The 21,451-nt window shown below is 46.7% G+C and overlaps 1 protein-coding gene and 1 long non-coding RNA gene across 22 annotated transcripts in view; one reads left to right on the top strand and one right to left on the bottom strand.

Annotated features, from left to right (window-relative positions):
• Positions 1 to 12,979, bottom strand: part of gab2 (GRB2-associated binding protein 2) — a 27,924-nt gene extending 14,945 nt beyond the window's left edge. For 2 of the 3 annotated variants that reach the window (XM_023807244.2, XM_023807241.2), the window contains exon 1: positions 12,084 to 12,979. In XM_023807244.2, coding sequence (XP_023663012.1) covers positions 12,084 to 12,155 — 72 coding nt within the window. In that variant the 5' untranslated portion in view covers positions 12,156 to 12,979. The remainder of the gene's footprint in view (positions 1 to 12,083) is intronic. The other variant, XM_023807243.2, reaches the window with a different exon arrangement.
• Positions 12,723 to 21,451, top strand: LOC111841483 (uncharacterized). 19 transcript variants are annotated; one of them, XR_011983282.1, is made up of 11 exons: positions 12,724 to 12,821; positions 16,260 to 16,280; positions 18,449 to 18,526; positions 18,675 to 18,786; positions 18,913 to 18,995; positions 19,254 to 19,292; positions 19,551 to 19,589; positions 19,677 to 19,716; positions 19,821 to 19,880; positions 20,695 to 20,892; positions 21,307 to 21,451. It is a non-coding gene; the product is annotated as an uncharacterized lncRNA (long non-coding RNA). The 19 variants fall into 19 exon arrangements; XR_002837686.2 differs by having other exon boundaries at positions 18,449 to 18,535; XR_002837681.2 differs by lacking the exons at positions 12,724 to 12,821; positions 18,449 to 18,526 and adding exons at positions 13,042 to 13,153; positions 13,267 to 13,369.

Below are 21,451 nucleotides of genomic sequence, written 5' to 3'. Positions count from 1 at the left end.
GCCACACGCCACCCAGCTGGCCGGCCGGCTGCCCCACATCCTCCTGCCCCCAGTCCAAGCTTAGCGGAGACGTTCTTCCTTATTTATTAACCCCTTCATTCTGTCTCCACTGGCAAAGGAACAGGGGACACACCCAATTGGTAATCCTGATGCTGGCCCCTCGCTCCGATTGGTCGGCTGCCTCAGCAATGTACCACTGGGGTTGGTTAGGGGTAGGTGACACGACCTTTGGTAATAATAAACAAGCAGCTGCTATGTTGGTTGTCATTAATAGAAGCACGGTGACGTTTCGAGTGACACTGTGGGCCGGGCTACTACTCACTCTCCTCTCAGAGGCATTTTTAAATGAGACCCGGACCAAACTCTCCTCTGAACACGAGCCAAAGTGTTTTTTTTTTTCTGGTTAGCTGGGCCATCTGCGCGCGCACACACACACACACACACACACACACACACACACACACACATGCACACACACACACATGCACACACACACACACACAGATGTGCAGCACATGTGAGATTCATGGCAGCTGGAGGTAGGGGGCGCTGTGCTACATATCTGCTGGGTAGACCGCCGTGTCAGGAGGAGGGACAGACTGCCCAGACGTCTGACTTTTAATAGGACGATCAAGCAGGATGGTGAAAACGCTCGGAGTTTCGGAGGTCTGCTTGGTGACAGGACGGTGCTCCCAAACGAAGCACCCCGTACTTTGAGCTCAGCCAATAAAGCGGCCTGTCACACACGGCATTGTGGGATAGAGCGGGGGCGAGGGCTGCACACCGTCATGGGGTTACGGGTCACGGCTGGCCTCACACAGCAGACCCTGTGTCAGTACTGGCTCTGGGGAAAAACCCGAACGGGCTCCCAGGATTCGTGCCGTCATCCTGCTGGATGGGTGGGGCTAATGCTTCATCATACCAGAGAGACACGGAAAGGAAATTACACAGGATAAAAACAAGAGTATCAAAGGCGAGCCATCTGATAACACGCAGGGCTCATTTCTGCAGCAGTGACAGGCAGATAAGGGTGACACAGACCGAGCAGGACTAGCGATGGAACAGCTGTTTGTGAGGGGGGGGGGAATATCTGCCATCTCAAACTCTGCGGCTGGGGAGCAGTTTGTTTATGCGATCTGTGCTGCAGGGCGACGGCACGGCTGAAATGTCAGGTGGGTTAAAGAGAGAGAAAGAGGGAAAAAATACAGAATTGGGGGTTGAGGGGGCTGCCGGACCAGCCCTGGAGCCTTGGCCACCTCCCGCTCTGTTTTTGGCCCAGTCTCCCCATCAGCGGCCTGCAGGTGCCGCGGCAGAACTGCCCAGCTGCCACCCCCCCGCCCACTCCGCCACGCTTCAGTTTCACCCACTGCTGAGCCAGTTGGGGGAAGCGAAACGGAGCCCCCCCCCCCGCCAGGAAGAACCCTGGCTAGCTAATGCCAGCTGAGGTTACATAACAAGGCACCTGTGACCCTGTGACCAAAACACGCACCGTGACAGTGGCATGCCACTAGCCACTGCGGATCGTGACAAAAACATGTGCGGCACCCCCCCTCACGGGGTCTCCCAACCCTATCACCGCGCATTTAGGAACTCAGACACCACGCGCTCGCAATCAGGCGAGCCCAGACTGCACCGGCCTCCACGTTCTCCGCAGCACGTCCGCTGCCCCCACACTCGCAGGACGCTCAAAATTCCTGCGAAGTCGGGAGCCGGCGTGCACAAACTCTGCGGTGAACGTCACACGCAGATAGTGCCGATAAGAGCTGAGCGCGGGGGCATGGGCGTCGGGCACAACAGAAGCACAGGTGCAGGGCTGTTGCCATAACAGCAGCCCACGTCTCGCCCCTGCAGGGGGGGGCGCCTGTGGGGGCCGGGGGCCCGGCCAGGCAGCATCTGAACAGCTTTTCCTGTGAAAGCGACTTAAGACGCCGACAAGTCAACGCAGCTCTCCAACAAACTGGTTCTCTAAGGCAGCAGAACAAAGACCGAAAAGAAGACTGTCAAGTGAGTAAACAAGAGCCAGGAGCAGGGAGAGTAACAAGCTATCCTGCTGGGGGGGGTCAACCTCCTGTGAGCCAGGGACCCCAGAGAGAAGGGAGGCATGAGATGAGACCCCTTACTTACATGATGAAAATATGAGGTGGGGGAGGGAGCACAGACACAATAATGTATCCATAGTCAGGGGCACTGCTACAGATTCTGGGCCCCTGAAAGTATCTCGTATCGGACCCCCAACCCACACTAATCCAATTATGTTCCAAAGTGTTTAGGGCCCCCATCACTCGGAGGCCCTTCGAATCGTCCCACCTCCTGTGAAAAGCTCAGGTTCTGCTCCAGGATGGGACACCTCCCACCAGCCACATAGCAGACAGAGCATAGTAGGGCATGCTGCCAATAAGAGACCCCCCCCCCCCCCCCCGTAAGGGTATGTTTACATACAGGTGAGCAAACACGCTACGCAAACAGGGGCGCCCACTTTCCGCAGGGACATCAGGATGGTGCCCGTCCTCCGTCCTCCATTCTCCGTCTGCCCATCTGCCTGCCAGAACCTCAGACATCAGGCCTCCGTGTCACACAGCAGATGTAGCCTGACCTCCGTTCAGTGGTTCAAACACGGATCTTCTTCACTAGTATTTTCCGTGCAAAATGTTCACTCTGGGAAGGGGGGTGGGGGGGGGGGATGGCAGAATGAGAGCCCATTACCGCATGGGGAACTCCGGCAAGCTGAGCACAAAGAGCGGCGATTAGATGTACATGCACGGTCCATGAGCCAATCGGCTCCTCTCCAGCCTCATGGCCACGCCCTCCCTCCCTGCCGCGGTGTGAATGGTCAAGTTGCAGCTTGGCTCAGCAGGGATGGATGCACGCATGACGCAGCGACGCATCGTTAAACTCCCCAAAACACACAGCCTGTTTGCTACAAAAAAACAACAGAACCAATGATGTCCCAAGCCCATATCAAAGATTCAGACTGGGGTCGATCCAGGCATTTTCTATTTTTTTTAAACCAATCAGGATTGGCTACCACGGCCCGATCCAAAGCTCTGTCTCATTAATGTCCCACATCCACACACTTTACATCAGTTGAGCAGATTGCAGGGTTCTGTCACACGCGGAAGTAAACCTGAGACGCATGGCTTGAAACTACAGACGTCAGTTGCGTGGAAATTCTTTAAACTGGAAACTCAGTCGCCTAACAGCAACCTAAAACATCTGCAAGGGCATCTTTTCGAGACGAGTTTGCAACAGCATCATTTAATGCAATTAATCTAATTAGGCACTTGTGGAAACAAGAAAAAATACCACGTAATTGTGTGGCTTACTTCAGTGAGATATGCACCGATGCCTGCCGTCTCAGTATATATATTTATTACAAGATTGGATCGGGATACCAAAAAAGTGGATCGAGACATACCTAGATAGCATGAAAATATTCTGAGTTATATAATAGAAATGATTACCATTATAGTAGTTGTTGTTGTTAACAGCAACAACAAAACAATGACACCGTTTCCCATTTACTCATGCTAACGCTACATATCCTGTGATGACGATGCAGTTACTCATGCGGATTACTACACCATTACTATGGAAAGGTAGCAGAGCAGTGCCCTGAAGCACAGGCTTCCCCGACACGTGCACACGGCCTAACAATAGGCTGTGCCTCCTGAGACCTACAGCTCAAAACAAGGCCAGAGTAAATATCTGAAGAACGATGGCGCGTCTCCCGAAGCACCTGTAGATAGGACGGCTGGCTAATGCACGCTCGACGAGACTCCCCCCGGGAGAGAAAACAAGACGCTGTAGCTTTAAGCCTCGATCAATCTAGCATGCAAATGGAAGGTCCCTTATCCAAGTTCATCTACATCTCAAACGCATTTTGAAAGAATGTGGAAGCCACACCGGGAAGGAAGTTAAGACAGGCAAAGAGTAGAATATCAATCAAAACAAGTGTTAACGAACCACTGTATGGGCCATTGCGGTCCGGGAACCAATTAAACATAAGGTAAATAAGCAGGTTTCTTAGGGACAAGCTAAATGCCGCACTTCCTTGGGAATGTTTCTGCTGCTATTGCCAACCAGCCATCCCCAAACACACATGCTGCATGCCACAGCAGTCTGACGATACACACAGAGGTGAATTCATTTCCCATAAACAGCATTTCTAGAGCATACAAAGGACCCACATTTTTCTTTCATTTCCAAGGTGACTCTGGATAGGTGCAGCGGCATGTAACACTGACCACCCGTTCCCAGAATCGGTGGAGCTGGCAGAATCGGATGACAGCGCGGCCGGCTCTGTAACCAGAGAAACGCGGCTCTGATGAATCCCAGCGCGATGGCTGACATCCTGGAAGGGAGCGGCTCGGGGACAGAAAGCCAGGAGCGGGCCGGGGTCATCCGAGGCCCCGAGCTTTGGAACAGGCAGTAAAGACATGGCCGCCGTGTCGTCGGTCTCCGCACATGGGCGACCGGAGGGCCCGCGGTGCTGCCGTCAGCCACCGGTCCTATAAATAATCTCCAGGCAGCCGCATACGGGAATCCCATTCGGCTGTGCAACTTGAGACGGACAGCTGCTCGTTAACGTCAAGCACAAACATGCAATCCACATCCAAACATTCTATTTACATCTTCCAACAAAGCTAGAACCTAATAAGACTACTATTTGATGACCAGAATGATGAACATTCGGGGAACACGATGAATGGTTGCAGAGATATTCCTGAAACCAACGGGTCTTGAGGCGTTTCGTGCAGGTAGCGGGGGACTTTTAAGAAATATTCCCAGAAACAAACAAGCCCACATGATCGCCAAATCCAGATATTCCTGATCGTAGTCACACAGGCCGAACTTACGTCGGAGTCAGTCTTGGACAGGGAGGGAGTAAGAGATGGCAAGGTGAAGTTCTGTGGAAGACGCCCCCACATCCTGCTGTCATGTCAACGAAACAGATCTAGGGTCTCTGAATGAATTGTTCAGACAGACTTCAGAAAGCCTCCAGCAGACGGGAGATAGTCATGGAGCACCACTCCTTTTGTCATGGCTACCTGGGCCACAACACGCTCCAGGATGAGGACACTGAAGGGTAATAGGGCTTCGCTGGCGAGGCAGACCAGCCGATGCCATTCTGAACTTCGGTACAGAGAGCTAAATAACGCAGACAAGCTGCAATCATGAAGCAGCTCTTCCCCGTGCTTCATCAAAGACATCTGCATCTATTTCAAACGCAGATGTGTCAGATCATTCAGAAAAAACGGCGACGAACGAGCCGGCTCCCTCCAGCTGAGAGAGGCGTAGGCGTGAGATGGCACGCGGGACCGGGGAAGTGACAATCAGGCCCCATTCATTTCCCTCTGATTCATTCCCCTATTCAGGGTGAAATCCCAAGCAGAGCACCGAGTGCGACATGATTGGCTGCGATAGGCATATGAGTTCGACTGAACTCTTTCACAAGACAGAATCATCCCTAACCTTCTCCCCCCCAGGCATATGAATTCAACACCCCAGCAAACGATGGGACCAGCAGAGAATGCTTCAGAAGACTTTGTGGTGTTCACCTCGCCCCGTGGTCCGGGCTCCTATGGCAGGATGAGACCCCATGGCAGGCCATGTTAAGATTTCAGTAAGAAATAACCTCGCCATAACACCACCATTTGGCAAATAAGTTTATTTAAAGCAAAGCATATTTTTTGAGAAATCAGGGTCAGACATTTCCTAGAGTTTTTGAAGGCAGGGCTAAAACTGACCCTAGGATTTGAACCAGCAACCTTCTGATAACACACACAGTGTCCTAAAGCACTGAGCCACACAACATCCCCCAGTAAGAAATGAGGATGTTTGAACACCTGGAGTGTCGTCGGTGCCAAATAGTCACCAGGGATATGGAGACAGACGTGACCTGGGACTCGTGCTTTCTTCCACTCCACGTCAAATCCCAAGCGGCGTCACTCCGTACATAAACGCTACGGGTCCCCCGTTTATGTGGGTAGTACCGCAGTGGCCACACCCACCATGCAATCAGGCCAATCATCGACTGCGACATAGTAAACAGGTACTGGTAAGCCACACATCCTGAGTCAAAGGGACACGTCAACACTTCGACGAGAGCAGAACCTCTCGTGTCAATGAACACGGCCACGTGGCTGCTGTGCTTGTGCATACGGCAGGAGCCGCTGTGTTTATGAGAGTGGTTTTGACCTGCGTGTATTCCTCACTCGCTTGTTTTTAAACTAATCTGGCTTGGTGTCACAGACTCACACACGCACAGAGCCATGAGCTCACTTCCCCGTCACGCCAGCGCTCCTGTCGATGGGGGGGGGGGGGGCTGTGTGAAGCTGAATAGATGCTCTGTGGGGGGAGGAACCAGTCCCCTGAATGGGACACAGACAGCCGTATGAATGGGACAGCATCACATGTCCCAGTCCTGACATTTACACTTCCCCGGACTGCAGCTGCTCCAGGGTTTAGCTCACTGACGCACGGCGCGGCTTGCCGTGACTCTGCGGGAGGGTCGCTCGGGCTTCTGGGCTCGCAGATGACATCGCGAGGGATCCAAACCACGTATCGATGGGCCGCGTCTGAGGACAGAAGGCATACCCACGCGCAAACGCCACTAAAATTGCACCAGCTACTTAACATGCAGCGCTGCGGGCTATTTAAGGCTCCCTGGAGATCTCGTAATTTCCTATCACACGGACAGCATAAAGGACCCCACACTCCCGCCCAGCTACCATTAACTTAATTAGCTAAAATAAGTAACCGGCGCACTGTCGGCCCATCTAGGGGGCTCATCCGCTGCCTGGGGCAGCCTGCCAATGCTTGGACCCTCCCCATCCGTATGTATGAGGGACATAACCTGCATTGTTTAACTTCTTTATGCTTATGTGAATCTTTTACTGAAATGAAAAGGAAAAAAACGTTTATTGGCCATTTGCACAAGTACTGGTACACTGGAATGGTTCTTTCTGCATATCCCATCATGCTCTGCTTTGAGGCAGACAGACAGACACATATACAGTATGCATACAGCTGAGAGGAGAGCTTGGGGTCTGATCGCAGGGTTAAAGGCTTTTAACCCAGATAAATGTGCCACCAGTCAGGTTTAATCAGCACCTGAGGTACTGTACATCAGTGACCCTTGACCTCTCCCTGGCGACCCAGTGACTTGGCCTCCACAGAACAGAACATTCAGACCTGTCAGGGGAGCGCCTGCAGCCCCAGCGGTGCAGCCGGTCTCGAGCGGCTCACGCCCTGGAGACGATGGAAAACGGGAAGTGGGTCAGGGTCTGAGGTCTGCGGCTTACAGAGTGACGCCGGGCTGCCCGTTCGACGCCTCTGCGTGCCAATTGCTTCCTGGGGGCGAAAGCGTTAGCAGTAAACAGCACGCGGGCTTAAAGGTGGGGCCAGGCTGCTTTGAATAAATGCAAACAAGGGAGATGCACGAAACCTCATCAAACAGGTTAGTCGCTCTTGATTTTCAACCATTAAGATTGCAACAACTACCTTGGGAAACTGTCCCTTTGCATGCATAACAGGAACTACCAAGCTAAATGCCTTGTTATCCAAGCATGTCAGCTGGACGGGTAGCGTGAAACCATTACATCAGGTAAGGCTGGTGAAGCCCAACTGAAATATCCCCAACAGAAATAAGCAGGGTAGCCGAAGACAGGGGACTCAAACTGAGGAGGCTGGTTCCAGATGTGTGACATCATCAGTAAGAGTGCGGTCAGCCGTCTGAGCATAAATCACACTGCGCCCCCCCCCCCCCCAGTCTTAACACTGCTCAATAATAGTGGAGCCGTTCAGAGCCCATTTGGGTGATTGGCTCTAAGAGCCCCCCCGAGGGTACTCGACACATGTGGGGGAGGAGACTCACACCCACAGATGTGCCCGTATTAAGGAGGAGAGAGCTCACTAAGGTGGGGGGGATGGTCAAGCGTGTGTCACGTAGTATCCATGATCACTACACGGAGCCTCAGACGTAGAGGCGAGAGCGACAGAACATGGTCAGTGGGTGACAGGATAAATGGGGGGGGGGTGGGGGGGCGGACGCTGACATCACACTGTGGAGAGAACACACGCTGAGAACATCAGCAAACATTGAACTGCGACGTGTTTGCCATGACGTGGGAAGATTAAGAGCGTGCGAGGCTTTTAAGTGGCAGTGAAATCCCAGTGGGACCCAAACCGGCACTTAAACAACACAGAGTGCGTGTGACGTCACTGACCCGGCACGATCCGCACACTTTTATTCTGATTACACTCCTTCTCTGACTGACAGCCATGTCAGCTCCCTGTTCTCCTCAGGACGGCAGCTTCCTTCAAACTTTATAGAAAACATCTGCTGGAGATGCCACGTTCCACCGTACAGCTTACAGGGGTGTCAGGTCGACCACAGCAGGGGGCTTTGAGAGGAGAGGGACCACGTTCTGCCACGTTAATGAGGTTCCGCTCGTGTTAGACTCCTGCTTTCGTAACACAGATGACGCCGCAACGCCAGAAAAAGCAGGTGTGCTTGTGCTGATCAAAAGGTGGATATGGTTCTGATTGCTTAAATTTTTAATGATTTAAATGAGATCCGCCCTTCAGCTTTGTGGGAATTTTCATTCATGGCCTTACGGGCCTTTGACGGGAAAGCCATACAGCTCCTGGGGGCCACAGATGGCTGCGCCCTCCCTGTGTGTTTCCAGCCAGACGTGGGGCGGAACAAGTGCTGCAGGAACTGGGAGGCCAGACACATCCCAGGGCAAGACCTTCCCGAAGAACCCCGTGGAAACAACGCTGCCAGCCCACCCCCAATATGAAGGTTTCTGCTACAGCCCCACCAGCCATGAGAAGAGGCTGGAAAGCAAGACAACAGGATGGCAGCAAGGGACTCGGGGGTGACACAGATATTATACCACAGTATACAGTATTTTGACAGTGTTTCCAAAAACAGCAGCATTCCGGAATTTTGAATTCCTCGTGACAAACATGTGCTGAAGTTTGAAGATGGGGTTTCCACGAAAAATTCGGCAAGATTTCAAAATATCTTGGCATAGCCAAAATACCGCGGTATACTGTAATACCGCCCAAACCTAGCTTCAGCTAGGAGTGTCGATCCCTGATGGGAAATCCAGGCAGGATTATTTGCAGGTCGGATCGCTCCGTTTTTGGCTTTCGTGACAGCATTCTTGCCGGAGTGCAGCAAAAACTGTAGCCGGGCCGGACATGAGAGACGGAGGCGGGGCTGGCAGATCAGCGGCTGCCTCGGAAGAGGAAGCGACAGAGGCAGTCAGCGGGGGGACCAGAGGCACCATGGACTGCTGACCCCGGCTTTTATTTAGCTGACACCAGACGTTGCGCTTTTTTGAAACTTGCTTTTCATCTTCTCACATTTTAAACGTTGTTTAACAGGTCAATAAAATGTCACGACAAAAACTGAGAACAAGAAAACGAGGACAAAACACACACACACGACACACACACACACACACACACAAACACATCTCAAAGATGACAGCCGCCCTGGTGTCCTGCAAGCCACAAGGAAGCCCGGCAGGAAGAGCGTCCCCCCTCCCACCCCCAAACACGTGTGGGACGTGATGGGACGCCTCCCGGGGGAGCATGCACGCTCACAGAGGGGGGCCATTCCAGCCCCCCCCATGGCGTCAGTAACCCCTGCTCCCTCGGTACTGCTGCATGCCGACTACATCAGCCAACATTAACACCTTGCAGTCCCAGTGTCTGGCACCAAAGGGCTCATACAGCATACAGGTTAGCTGTCTCCAGCACGGCCAGCACAGACCTCCGAGGACAGGGGCTTCAGCACCAGACCGGCAGGACCATGAAGAAACTGGCAGCAGCTAGACGTGACATACGGGTGCCATGGTCACTTGGCTGGTAGCACCGTTGCCTCGCAGGGCACCGGCCACGGGTGCGAATCCCGGCTCGCTCTGCTCACCCCATGGCGAGCGCCCCACTATGCACGACCGTCCTGCCAAAAAACGGAGCCACCTACAGGATTACACAGCGCACAGCCGGCACATTCATAGGCTGGTCTGGGAGTACAGAATTAGAGAAGAGGCTTTTTTAATGGATGGATGATGTGAGAATGAGACATTTTAGTTGAGACATTGTTCAGATGATTCAATGAAACAAATGACTATTAACTGTAGATATAAATACCTTCATACATATTGTTAAAATGGTCACCTGGAGAAATGGGAGTTAAACTTTGCAGTTTAACTAATATTTCATTTTCTCTTCTATTTAGTGTTCATTTGCATAAATTGAATGGTATCAAATTGGTATTCAAGACATTGAGATGATTCTGTAAATTTTTCCAGAAAGCAAATTTTCATGTCCAATCCCCGCCCTACTATGCTACAATAGTTTAACTATCGTTACATTTTCCAGGACTCTTGGTGGACACGAACCACGCAGACCAATCTGGGAATGACTCCAAGAGGTGCTGCTCTATAGGTAGGGAGGATTTTTAAGAGCAAACGAGGACGAAAAGGCAGACGTTCATGTAGCGTTCAACGCCAAATGAGGCACAGGTGACTTCTCAAAGGGCAGCCTCCTGATTACAATCAAACACATGCGGGACTTTCCGCATGCGGCCCCCGGCGGCCATTTCAGGGCGATCGCTGCCAAGAGAGCAGAGAAACCTGATGTGTTTAAGCAGCAATGGGCCGTGACAAAAGCACAGATTCACTCCTATAACGAGGCCTCGGTTACAAAAGCAAAGGGGCTGGAACACGTCTACATCACACACAGATGGGGACTCTAGAAACCCAACTTCTTACTTTATTCTACAGAAAAAATAATAGTCTATTACCCGGTACAATCACGAGATGCGGTGTCTGTGCTGATTTTCTACGATGAGTACGAAAAACAATGATAAAAAATCTGCAGCTAAGAGTGAAAAGTTAACCTTTATATCATCGATATTCTGGTGTATTTAAGAGTTATTCGCATTTAATTGCTAAAAAGTAACATTTTAAAATGTCAGAGAATAGCAGATGTTGTTACAAATACTTGTAACAAGATGGATGTTTCCAAATATTTAGTTCAGCCTCTTCAAAGACAACAACATTCATTTTAAAATAACCATTACCGTTTACAGCCAAAGTCAATGTAGGAAACCTGGCCACGTGATTTAAACCGTGCGACGCTTTAAATGAACATTTCTATCAGGGTTAATTAAGATGTCAGCCAGGAAAAAGCCGGTTTAAATAAGGCTAACATGCCGGCCTTTCGCCCAACCGGGACATATGGTATTTCGTTAAACAAACTGTTTTAATCACTTAATGGACAGGAATAGAAATGATATCATGCAAAAGTTAAACGTGTTTTTATGTGCAGCTGCTTCACGAAATGATGCCGCAGCCATGGCAGATCCGGACTGTCTCACACGTCGATATACAGCTTCTGTGGGGAGGGAGTAAAGCTCCCCGTATTAGTCTAAAGGAAAACAGAGCAACGTCCTGCAGTCATGCCCCCTAAATGAGTCATATCTCATACTTGATGTAGGGGAGGATATTTCACACCTGGTCATACATCTAGCACGCAGGGGGGGCTGGCTGTGAACCCCAGGCACGGCGATCCTGACCTCCCTTCAACTCCCCATCTGGGGCCACAGACTGACCGCCTGGAAAAGCACCAGCAGATCACTGGTCATTTAAGGTCTGTGATCAGCCCATACCACACCCTTTCAAAATCCCCATTAAATGCATCAACTTCGTCTATTCTCAGCATCCTAAAATGATCATGAATCGATAATTTTCCGCATATTTAACTCCCTGTAATTTACTTTATAAGATTTGGTGTGAATGCGCCAAAATGCAAACACCGGGCCATCTCTGCGTCCGGCGTGACACTTTACCTGTGTCTGCCGGTGTTTTTATTGTGTTCAAAGCACCGAGCACCTGTCCATACACGGTCTTTGTAAGTGTAAACACAAACGCACCATGCCGTATGTGCGCACCGGTCCGGTTCCTGCGGCTCGATCCATTATAGCCCCCTCACCCCCAAAGAAAGTGGCAGAGAATGGGAAAGGGGCGCAAAGTAGAGCGCTTCTTTTATAACAATATACTCACGTATCTGCGGAGTTTCTTCTCCGGCGGTGACTTCCTCAGCCAGCCTTGGCAGACAATCTCTCCTCCGCTCATGGTGAGGCTGAGCTTCTCGGCAGCCCCACAATAAAACCTCAGCGGCGATCTGCGCTCGAACAGCCCAATGACTCACTGCCGAATCCCGGCCACTTCACACCGGGAACCGGCGGCTCGACCCCCGCCGGACGCGCTCCGCTACGATCCAGGCAGCCATCCACCGCGCCCGTCCTTTGCCTACCTCCCGTCGGGAGGCAATGTAGCGGCGGACTCCGACCGCTGGCTCCACACTTCGGACCCCGCCCACGGTGTCCGGCCGCTCCGGCTAAAGGTTCGGGTGCCGACGGGCAAAAACTGCTCCGCGGCTACAGTTCTGCCCCATAAAAGTTCCGCAAAGGATGTTTGATTTCTTAAAAAATATCAAAGACCGCCCACAAAGAAAAAGCCAGTAAACGGGACGCTTCCTACAGAGCCCTGGGGACGGGCGCTGTGTTTACTGGCTTAAGTATAAAAGCAGCCCGGCGTGAGGGATCATCTCAGCAGAGAAGCGCGCAGGTTTCACGTAACTGAGCAGAAAGCGAAAGTGCCGGATGATGCGCCGTAGCCGAGACGAGCTGCGCCGAGCCGAGCCGGGCGCATCCCGCACGCTTCCCCCTACGGGATTCTACAGCTTCACTCTCCTCTTTGGGGTAGAAGCTGCAACTGGACCAGCAGCTACATCTGCTGGTTAGTCGTGCAACCCAGTTTAAAGTCATTCACACTAGCCTAAGACATTCTGCTTGTTTTCAGCTCTGTTTTTCCTAATAACTTCAATATTTAAATACTACTCGTGAATACAGACCAGCAACAACACGGTTAGTTTATATCTGGTTTGGCATTAACTGACCAAATGATACAATCTACACATTGGGAGTAGACAGTCGCTGTCTACTGTCAGTCGTTGGAGTACGCCATCTTGTGGACAAAAAAGGTCACATTTTATATCAAGCTATTAACTAAATCAAGATAGGAAGATGTTTATGGAAGACACGATAATAATCCGCCCAACTGTTTAACCAGTAAGGAATAGTAGGAATAACATAATTAATAATATCATTTCATAATGTGAGTCAACGGATAGAGCACACGGGAGAGCGGGGCTGTCGTGGGAAGTACGGACTTTTATTTTCAGACCAGGCAAACAGAGTTGGAGGGGGCGATCCGGAGACGTGAACGGGGCACGAAGCAAGGGGTCGGAGAAGCCGGTGAAGTCAAGCCGAGGGGGGTCACAAGAGGTGGGACAGGCGAACACGAGCGGGAGTCGGGGAAGCGGGGAGGAACGGGACCAACACGGGAGGACTGGGCTAGGGCTGCAAAGGAGACAAAGAGATAAACGCTCAGTATGTCGCATAGAGATCAACAATACCTCGCGCCGAGGAGTGCGAGGTGACTCCTTTTAAAGCCGCTGGTTCAGGTGAACGTGGTTCCGCCGATTAGGAATTGCAACAATACCGAAAAGTAGCTTTTAGAAATGCAATGCTGTATGACTTATGTACAGATACGGTTTCATATACGTTCATCATTCATTAGGGAAATAGTTATTTATTTATTAGCTATTTATATATTGCAAGACCGAATATGTTGATCAGATCATTATAGGCCTAAGTATTGGAAAGTTATTGTTGCTTACAGACAGTAACAACTTCTTCCTTTTATTTTTTTGTTTGTCTAGGTTATTCTTAGGTACCTCGCTTGTATGTCGTTTAAAACAAAAACGATTGCCAAACAAATAAATGTAATCTAGACCTAAATATCGATTAATGATACCAGCTAACAAGCGACGTCTTTTGGACGTCCGATTTTGGTCGGCCAGGTAACGCGTTACATTCACAACGTTAGGCAGACGTCCGATTTTAGTTCGTCAGGTAACGTTTCATTCACAATGTTAGGCGGACGTCCGATTTTGGTCCGCCAGGGAACGTTTCGTTCACAACGTTAGGCGGACGTCCGATTTTAGTCCGCCCGTAAACGTTTCATTCACAATGTTAGACGGACGTCCGATTTTGGTCCGCCCAGTAACGTTTCATTCACAACGTTAGGCGGACGTCCGATTTTAGTCCGCCAGGTAACGTTTTATTCACAATGTTAGGCGACGTCCTATTTTAGTCCGCCAGGTGACGTTTTATTCACAACGTTAGGCGGACGTCCGATTTTAGTCTTTGAATCCTTGAAATAAATGTATTTGATCATTTTTCTTTTTACATAGAGCCACTATACACAATAGTTTATTTTTTTCACTGCTAACAGTTTGGATCAGGAGTTGGTTATTGTAAAAGAAGTAATGTACGTGCATGTGGTGATATTTGTATAGGCCAAGCTTTATCTGCACCCTTCTGGCAGTGTGGCCAATGCAGTCGGGTCTCGCACACTACGACAAGAAGTTTGTCCGACTTGACTGCAGTCCGTTTATATTCCACCCATGCAGCCGCAGGCAGATCGCGCTCCAAGTCAGATCAGCTGCAGACAGCCCAAGTCGAACGCACCCAATTTCACACACCACACCTGATAATTCACACGCCGAGAAGCGATAAAGCTCGCGAGACGAGGCGCAGGCCAATAGCTCTGCTTAGCGCATACAACTGTCATGACCTAGCAACCTATCAGCTAATCAGAAAATAGTGTTGCCAGGTCAAGTATGATAATTATTTTCAGTTGTAAGCGCGCGCTGTTCTTATACGCTCTGAATGCGTCCATAATTCACAGACAAGTTGTAGAAGGACATGCACCAGGAAATCGTTTGTTATAAATTTTCCATTAGGTTACATTTCATTATGAGCTAAAGTGCTTAAATGCAAGCCGCTATCTCTGTCGGGTGTGGCATGTGAAATTATTTAAATGCTTGTTCCCATGTATCGTCACTCAAAACCTCTTTAAAATGAATAAGTTGAAGACGTTTAGGCAGTATTATGCGATAGGATCAAAATTAGACGCCTGAAGAACGTATTTGTAAAATATGACCTGTCTGTAACATTCACAACATCCCCAAACCCTCTGCCTAAAGTTCTGCATGAAACGTTACGTGGCGGAGGAAAATCGAACGCCCGCCATACATTGTGAATAAAACGTTACCTGGCGGACCAAAATCGGAAGCCCGCCGAATGAAACGTTACTTGCAGCTCTGGCGGACCAGAATCGGACAGATTCTGTCAAATCAAATGTATAGTTTTACTAAAATGTATATATATATATATATATACATTAAAATACAAAAAAAAAGACATTTGGCCACAAATGAGCCTCTTAAACAGTGGTCCCTCTCTCTTAAATACGATCGAGCCTACAGTATATCTCTGTCGACGCGGCATTAACATCTGCTACAAACGCTCATATCTTGAGAGAGAGAGACCACTGCTGTTTAAGTGGCTCTGGCGCAAAATGTCACTAAACCGACAGAACATATGAAACGAAATTAATTAAACGATTACAAAATGGCATTAACATTGTTAACGTAGTAAGTCACAGAAATGTGAGACCTATACTGTGCGGTGCGTGTAAACACGTTCTTGCACTCGTTCGCGAGTTCTGTCCATTTTTTCGTCCGTTAGCCCATAGACTAACATGGGCAGCCGCCTCACTTCATAAAGCCATCAAATTTGACGTGATTCGAGGGCGCATATCTGTAACCGCCATAACCCTCATTCGTCTTTCCATCCATTCTTTTTCTGTGGCTTATTTTCCCCTTATGAGCCTATTCGTTTTCCCCATTTAGAGGCCACCTCCTGAACACACATCTGTCTCTTTCGACCCGCACTCTTTTACTTGCTTTTATCACCCCTCGTTTATTCCCCATTCACGTCAATACAATTTAATATGACTTTCTACTGGGCCAGTTTTCACTACAACACTTGAGGAATCACAGCATTTTCTTGCAGAAATGCATCTCTAGTTTATATGTATGTACTGTATGTATGTATAAACAAAGGGCACAAATTAAGTTTGATTTGATTTTGCTTCACCAAATCTGTCCCATCTCATGTAAAAGTATACTAGGCATGCTGGAAGTGGTTCAATAGAACTGCAATAGATAACCTCTTGTTTAAGGATTGCAATGTGGGGCCATTTTTATGTATGTATTTTGTCTCTTTTATGTTAAGTAAAGTTCTCTACATATTGACACATTTTCAGGAGAATATGAATACTGAGAAGGTAAGTTATTTTTCATTTATTTACAAAAGTTATTTTGAAAGGCAAAGCTATTAAAAACATTAAAGTTTATTAAATTTTATTCTTATGAATTAATTACTACTATAACTAAACTTGCATCGTAAGTGGTAGTAATGTTATTTTTCTTCAGAGACAAATATTCAGGTCTGTTTCCTTCAAAACCATACACAAGAAACGACAGTATAATCGGATTTGGGCAAGAGTGTCTCAATCACATAAAAAAACACTTCAGATGGAAGAGATGACTTTGTTGACTATGGAAGCAACCATGATGTTGATGGTGAACTAGGTCAAGGACAGCTGAATTTGTTTCAGGACCCAAACTGCTTCTTGTTGTGATTTTTCTTCTCAAGATCAAGTTCATAATGCTGCAGAAGTGAGCGATTCAGAATCAGAAAGTGAAGGACGTTATTCAGGCAGTAGTTCTCTGAGGGAAGAATTAGCCAGATGGGTGGCTATGTTTAATGTCAAGCACAATGCAGTTGACTCTCTTCTGAAAGTACTGGTAAAACATGGACATTCTGATCTGCCTACCACTGCAAGAACATTAATGGGAAACACAGGCAATTCAAATACAAAATGTGTCAGGGGTAGAATATGTTAAGTTTGATGTCAGACAAAGAATCCTAGATCATTTGCAGTCCTACCCTTCAGCCATGCTAAAGTCCTTGAATACTTTGGAAATTTCTTTAAATTTGGATGGGCTACCACTGTTTAAAAGCAACAACCGAGCACTCTGGCCAGTTTTGTGCTCTATTGATCTTGACTTAGTGTCTGTCTTTCCATTATCGCTTGCAGTGGCTTCATCAAAACCTACATCTATGGACTTCATTAGTGATACGGTTTGTGATCTGGCTAACTTACTAGAAACTGGAATCGAGTTGGAAGGGAGAAATCTAGCAGTACACATTAGGTGCATTATTTGTGATGCCCTAGCAAAGGCCATGATGAAATGTGTAAAGCAGTACTCTGGTTATTATGGCTGTGATAGATGTATACAAAGGGGAAGATGGCTTGGTAGAATGACTTATGAGGAGGAGACAAATCTGACGCTGCGGACTGATCTGACTTTCAGAGAACAAACGTATGCAGAACATCATCAAAAGGAAAAGATTTCCCCTTTCTGTAATCTTCCAATTGACATCAGGTGTTTTCCCGTTTACTACATTCATCAGTGTTGTCTAGGAGTTATGAGAAAATTGCTGGTCTTGTGGACAAGAGGCCATTCCACAGTAAGACTATCTCCTGTGCAGATAAAAGAAGTTAGTCATAGATTAAATCAGCTAAGGAGTGCTATGCCAAGATGTTTTGCAAGGAAGCCACGTGGTTTGGAAGAACTTGAAAGATGGAAAGCAACAGAATTTCGCCAGTTCGCTTTGTACACAGGAAAGGTGGTTCTTAAAGGAATTCTTCCAGACCAGTTCTTTGAGCATTTCATGACCTTTAGCGAAGCTCTATGCATGCTTGTCTCCCCAAAACTCGCTCAGCGCTACAGTTAGTATGTGCAAGAATTACTTGTGTTTTTTGTGGAACAAGGGCGATTTTTATATGGGGAAGGCTTCTTGGTGTACAATGTCCACTCTTTGATTCACATCACAGAAGATGCAAAAGAATTTGGATGTTTGGATAGTTGCAGTGCCTTTCGTTTTGAAAACTATCTACAGGAGCTTAAAAAACTAATTCGCTCTGAAAGACGTCCTCTTACTCAAGTCGTGAAAAGAATCGAGGAGAGCAGAGTTTTAATTCAAACCAAAAGCAGACAAACTAAGGAAGATGCAGTTGGTCTAAAGTATCCCAACAACACATTCATGCTAAAAGAAACATCTTGTTGTGAAGTGGTTTCAGTTGTTTCTGAGAGGAAGAAATGGAAGAATGTAGAATCTATGAACAGGTCGAGCCGTTATTTCTCAGCCCTTGTGACTCTTGTTTGATTGGAGCGTACAGAGTGCATGTGAGAAACGCACAAATGAAAACTGTATCTGAAGACTGCTTGGAACAGAGGACAATCATTATTGAAGAGAATCACGGAACTAGAGTTGTGCTTGCCATTCTACATTATCTCTGACTCTTGGTAAATGTGCTTTAATTGCTTTTGACAAACAGTTCTATCACTGAAAAGTTGTTAGATGCATTTTATTTTTAAATTTTAGGTTGATCAACGTTTTGCAGTTGTTCACTTTCTGAGGGAAAATTCGGTTGATGTAATACCATCGTCTTGGCTGGAAAAAGTAAATGGGGTAAAACATGAAAAAGGACAGATACAAGGAAAAGGAAAGTAAAATGTAAACTATGAAGAAGAACTTTTCATATTAATGTCAACATCTTTTTTTCTATATTTTGTTCATTTTTGTGTTCTTTTGCGTCTGACATTGACAGGAGCTATATTGCTATTAGCCGCAAAACAACGCTGCCAAAATGGTGAAAAGAGGGGATATGGCAGACAAACAACTATGGCTTAAATACCAAATCAGAGTCTTCACGTTTGCAGGTAATTTTTATTGCAATCCTGCTTTTTCATTGGACACGGTAGTGATGATTTTCTCTAATCATGTACAGGTGCTGTTGTTTACTGTGAGGGATTTTTATTGTTTATGCCAAATTGCTTTATCCACAGACAACTATCAATTGTCAAGGGACAGGGCACAAAAAGGACTTGAAACATCTAATATTGAGTCCAATAGGGGCAGTGTGAGGAAGGTGAGGCGTCCTGCAAGATTTATAGAGGACTCCTCAAGTGAAGGTTCTATTACATTCTGACATTTAAAAAAGTAGCAAAATTGGGTTGCATTACTCCATTAAATAAGTAACTTACTACCATAAAATCAGTGATTGTGATGCAACCAAATGATCTATCTTCATTAAACGAATGTGAGTATGGCAATGAAATGTTTGAATTCTCCTCATACTGATTGATTACATTGTTTACTTGTAATTATTATTTTCCCATTAACACAGATGAAGAGTTCCTGTTGCGAAGGAAAAATAAAGCTAGGTGTAAGTACTTTAAGTAATACACATTTGAAGTAAAGTGACAACAGGAAATTCCAACATTCACTTACAAAATCTCAGAGCATGCATAAACATTGCACTAAATATAGCAGCCAATACAACCTTAATATAGAACCCAGTGTAACAAACCCTGCATTACTCTGATTAGCTTGTCAAAAGAAATTCACTGCAAAGTTTTGAATGAAGAGCATAAGGCTATTATTTTCTAATTAGTAAAACTTTATCTTGCGGATATCCCACTAGGTACTATGAGTTCTTCTTTGGACAGGGGAAGTTCACAAGGTACTAGAATTGTATTTTTTAAAATACTTTCATATTGAAAATGAATCACGTTTATATAATTCGATTTATATGATGATACTGTCACAGAAAAAGAGCATGGAGCTGCACTGCCTGCTCCCCCCCGAATGTAAGTGTTTAATTACATAGCACAGTATAATTATTTGATGTCTGGTGTTTTTTTTTTTACAAACAAATGTTATAATTGAACTGTATTTTATGTCTTGTGTTAAGTTTGTTCATCACCAGTTGTCATACCTACTATCTCTTCAATGCATGATGCCAACTTACAAGGTATAGTCATTTCTAATTTATACTATTGCAAGGAAGGTCCATTTATGGGCCTTCTTTCCATGCACTTCCAAGCCACTGTAGATACTTCAAAATGCATTCAATCAATCGAGATGTTCACATGTCACTCCCCCTTTCATCTTACTCTATTGGTTCCCAGTAGGGTTAGGACGACTATTTGACGTAATCGACTATTATTAGTCAAATAGAGAAAAAAAAATCGCTACATTAATCATTTAAAGAAGAATCGTTTGGGGCAGCACTAGTTCCCAGTAGAAGCATATGTCAGTATTTAAGACTCCTACAATTTTCCCGCAGAACAGTCAGTGGATTATCACCTATCTATTTGAGGTCTCTCACCTTACCCTACACTCCTTCCCATGGTTTTAGGGGTAATGATTGGGAAATACCACCTTCATCACAGAACGGCGTTCTAGTGGTAGGATACTCTGATATGACCCAAGTGTTTTTTGGTTCAAATCTGGCTGTATCCTGACTTTTACACATCTTACTCAGTTGTTTTGATCACACCTGAAAGGCGCTTTGGATGAGAGCATCTGCCAACTAATTGTGTATCACTTCAAAACCACACAAGCATTTGTTTAGTTACATTTAGTTATTTTGTTTTCAAGGCTCATAGCAGAATTGGTCTGCTTATGCCACATATTGCCTTTCTGCATACATTTTGAAATGTATGTTTTGCCGAGCCATATGCTTGGCTCCATGGTCTTGTAAGACCTCAAATGGTTGCTTAAAGGGGAATTTAAGTATTTTACACTTACACTGTTAAATTAATCCCCCCCCCCCCACACCCCAGCTATCAAGAGCTTTATTGAGGCTTCTGAAAAGAGAATTATGATGAAGTTAGAGAGGATGCAGTATGACTTTCAGAATGCAATCCAAGGATTACAACAAATATCTGCACCCTCCCCATCACATGAACAAGTGATATGGGAGAAACCATGTGAGACTCAACAGGATATAGTTAAAAAACCTGGCATACAGAAGAAAAATGGTAAGGCATTTGCCTCCACATTAACACTGTAAAATAGACCTCTGTATAAAGAATACTTTTTCATACTAAAATATTACTCCTTAGCAAATCCAGTGACAAAATGTGGGTCAAACAAAATATGGCACTACCGTCATTCGGTCTCTGAGCAAGACCCTTAACCCCAACTTGCTTCAGGGAGACTGTCCCTGAATTTAGAAAATGGAAATATGAGCATCTGCTAAATGCTGTAAATGTAAATGATTATCTTAACACTGAATAGTTACAAAAATATCATTAAGACATATCTGTGTTCTTACATGCATGGTTCATAACACCTATCCCAGTCATACCATACAAGGTTATCTAATGAATGTATTCAGTTTGAGGTAAACTACTGTATGGTCTTCTGTAACTATTTCTTCTGTGTTCTCCTAGGATGATGCTGCAGTGAGAGATACAAGGGAAATGGAGCAGGGACCTGAAGCGGATGAATTTGCTTGTTAATGTTGACTTTAACATTTAATAACAACATTCTAATGTTATGAAAGTTTTTGATGTTAATAAAGTGAGATGACTGAAA

The sequence above is a fragment of the Paramormyrops kingsleyae genome, chromosome 17, assembly GCF_048594095.1.
Source record: "Paramormyrops kingsleyae isolate MSU_618 chromosome 17, PKINGS_0.4, whole genome shotgun sequence".
Taxonomy (NCBI): Eukaryota; Metazoa; Chordata; class Actinopteri; order Osteoglossiformes; family Mormyridae; genus Paramormyrops; species Paramormyrops kingsleyae.
The sequence above is the reverse complement of the archived record's forward strand: the minus strand, read 5'-3'. Positions and strand labels throughout refer to the sequence as shown.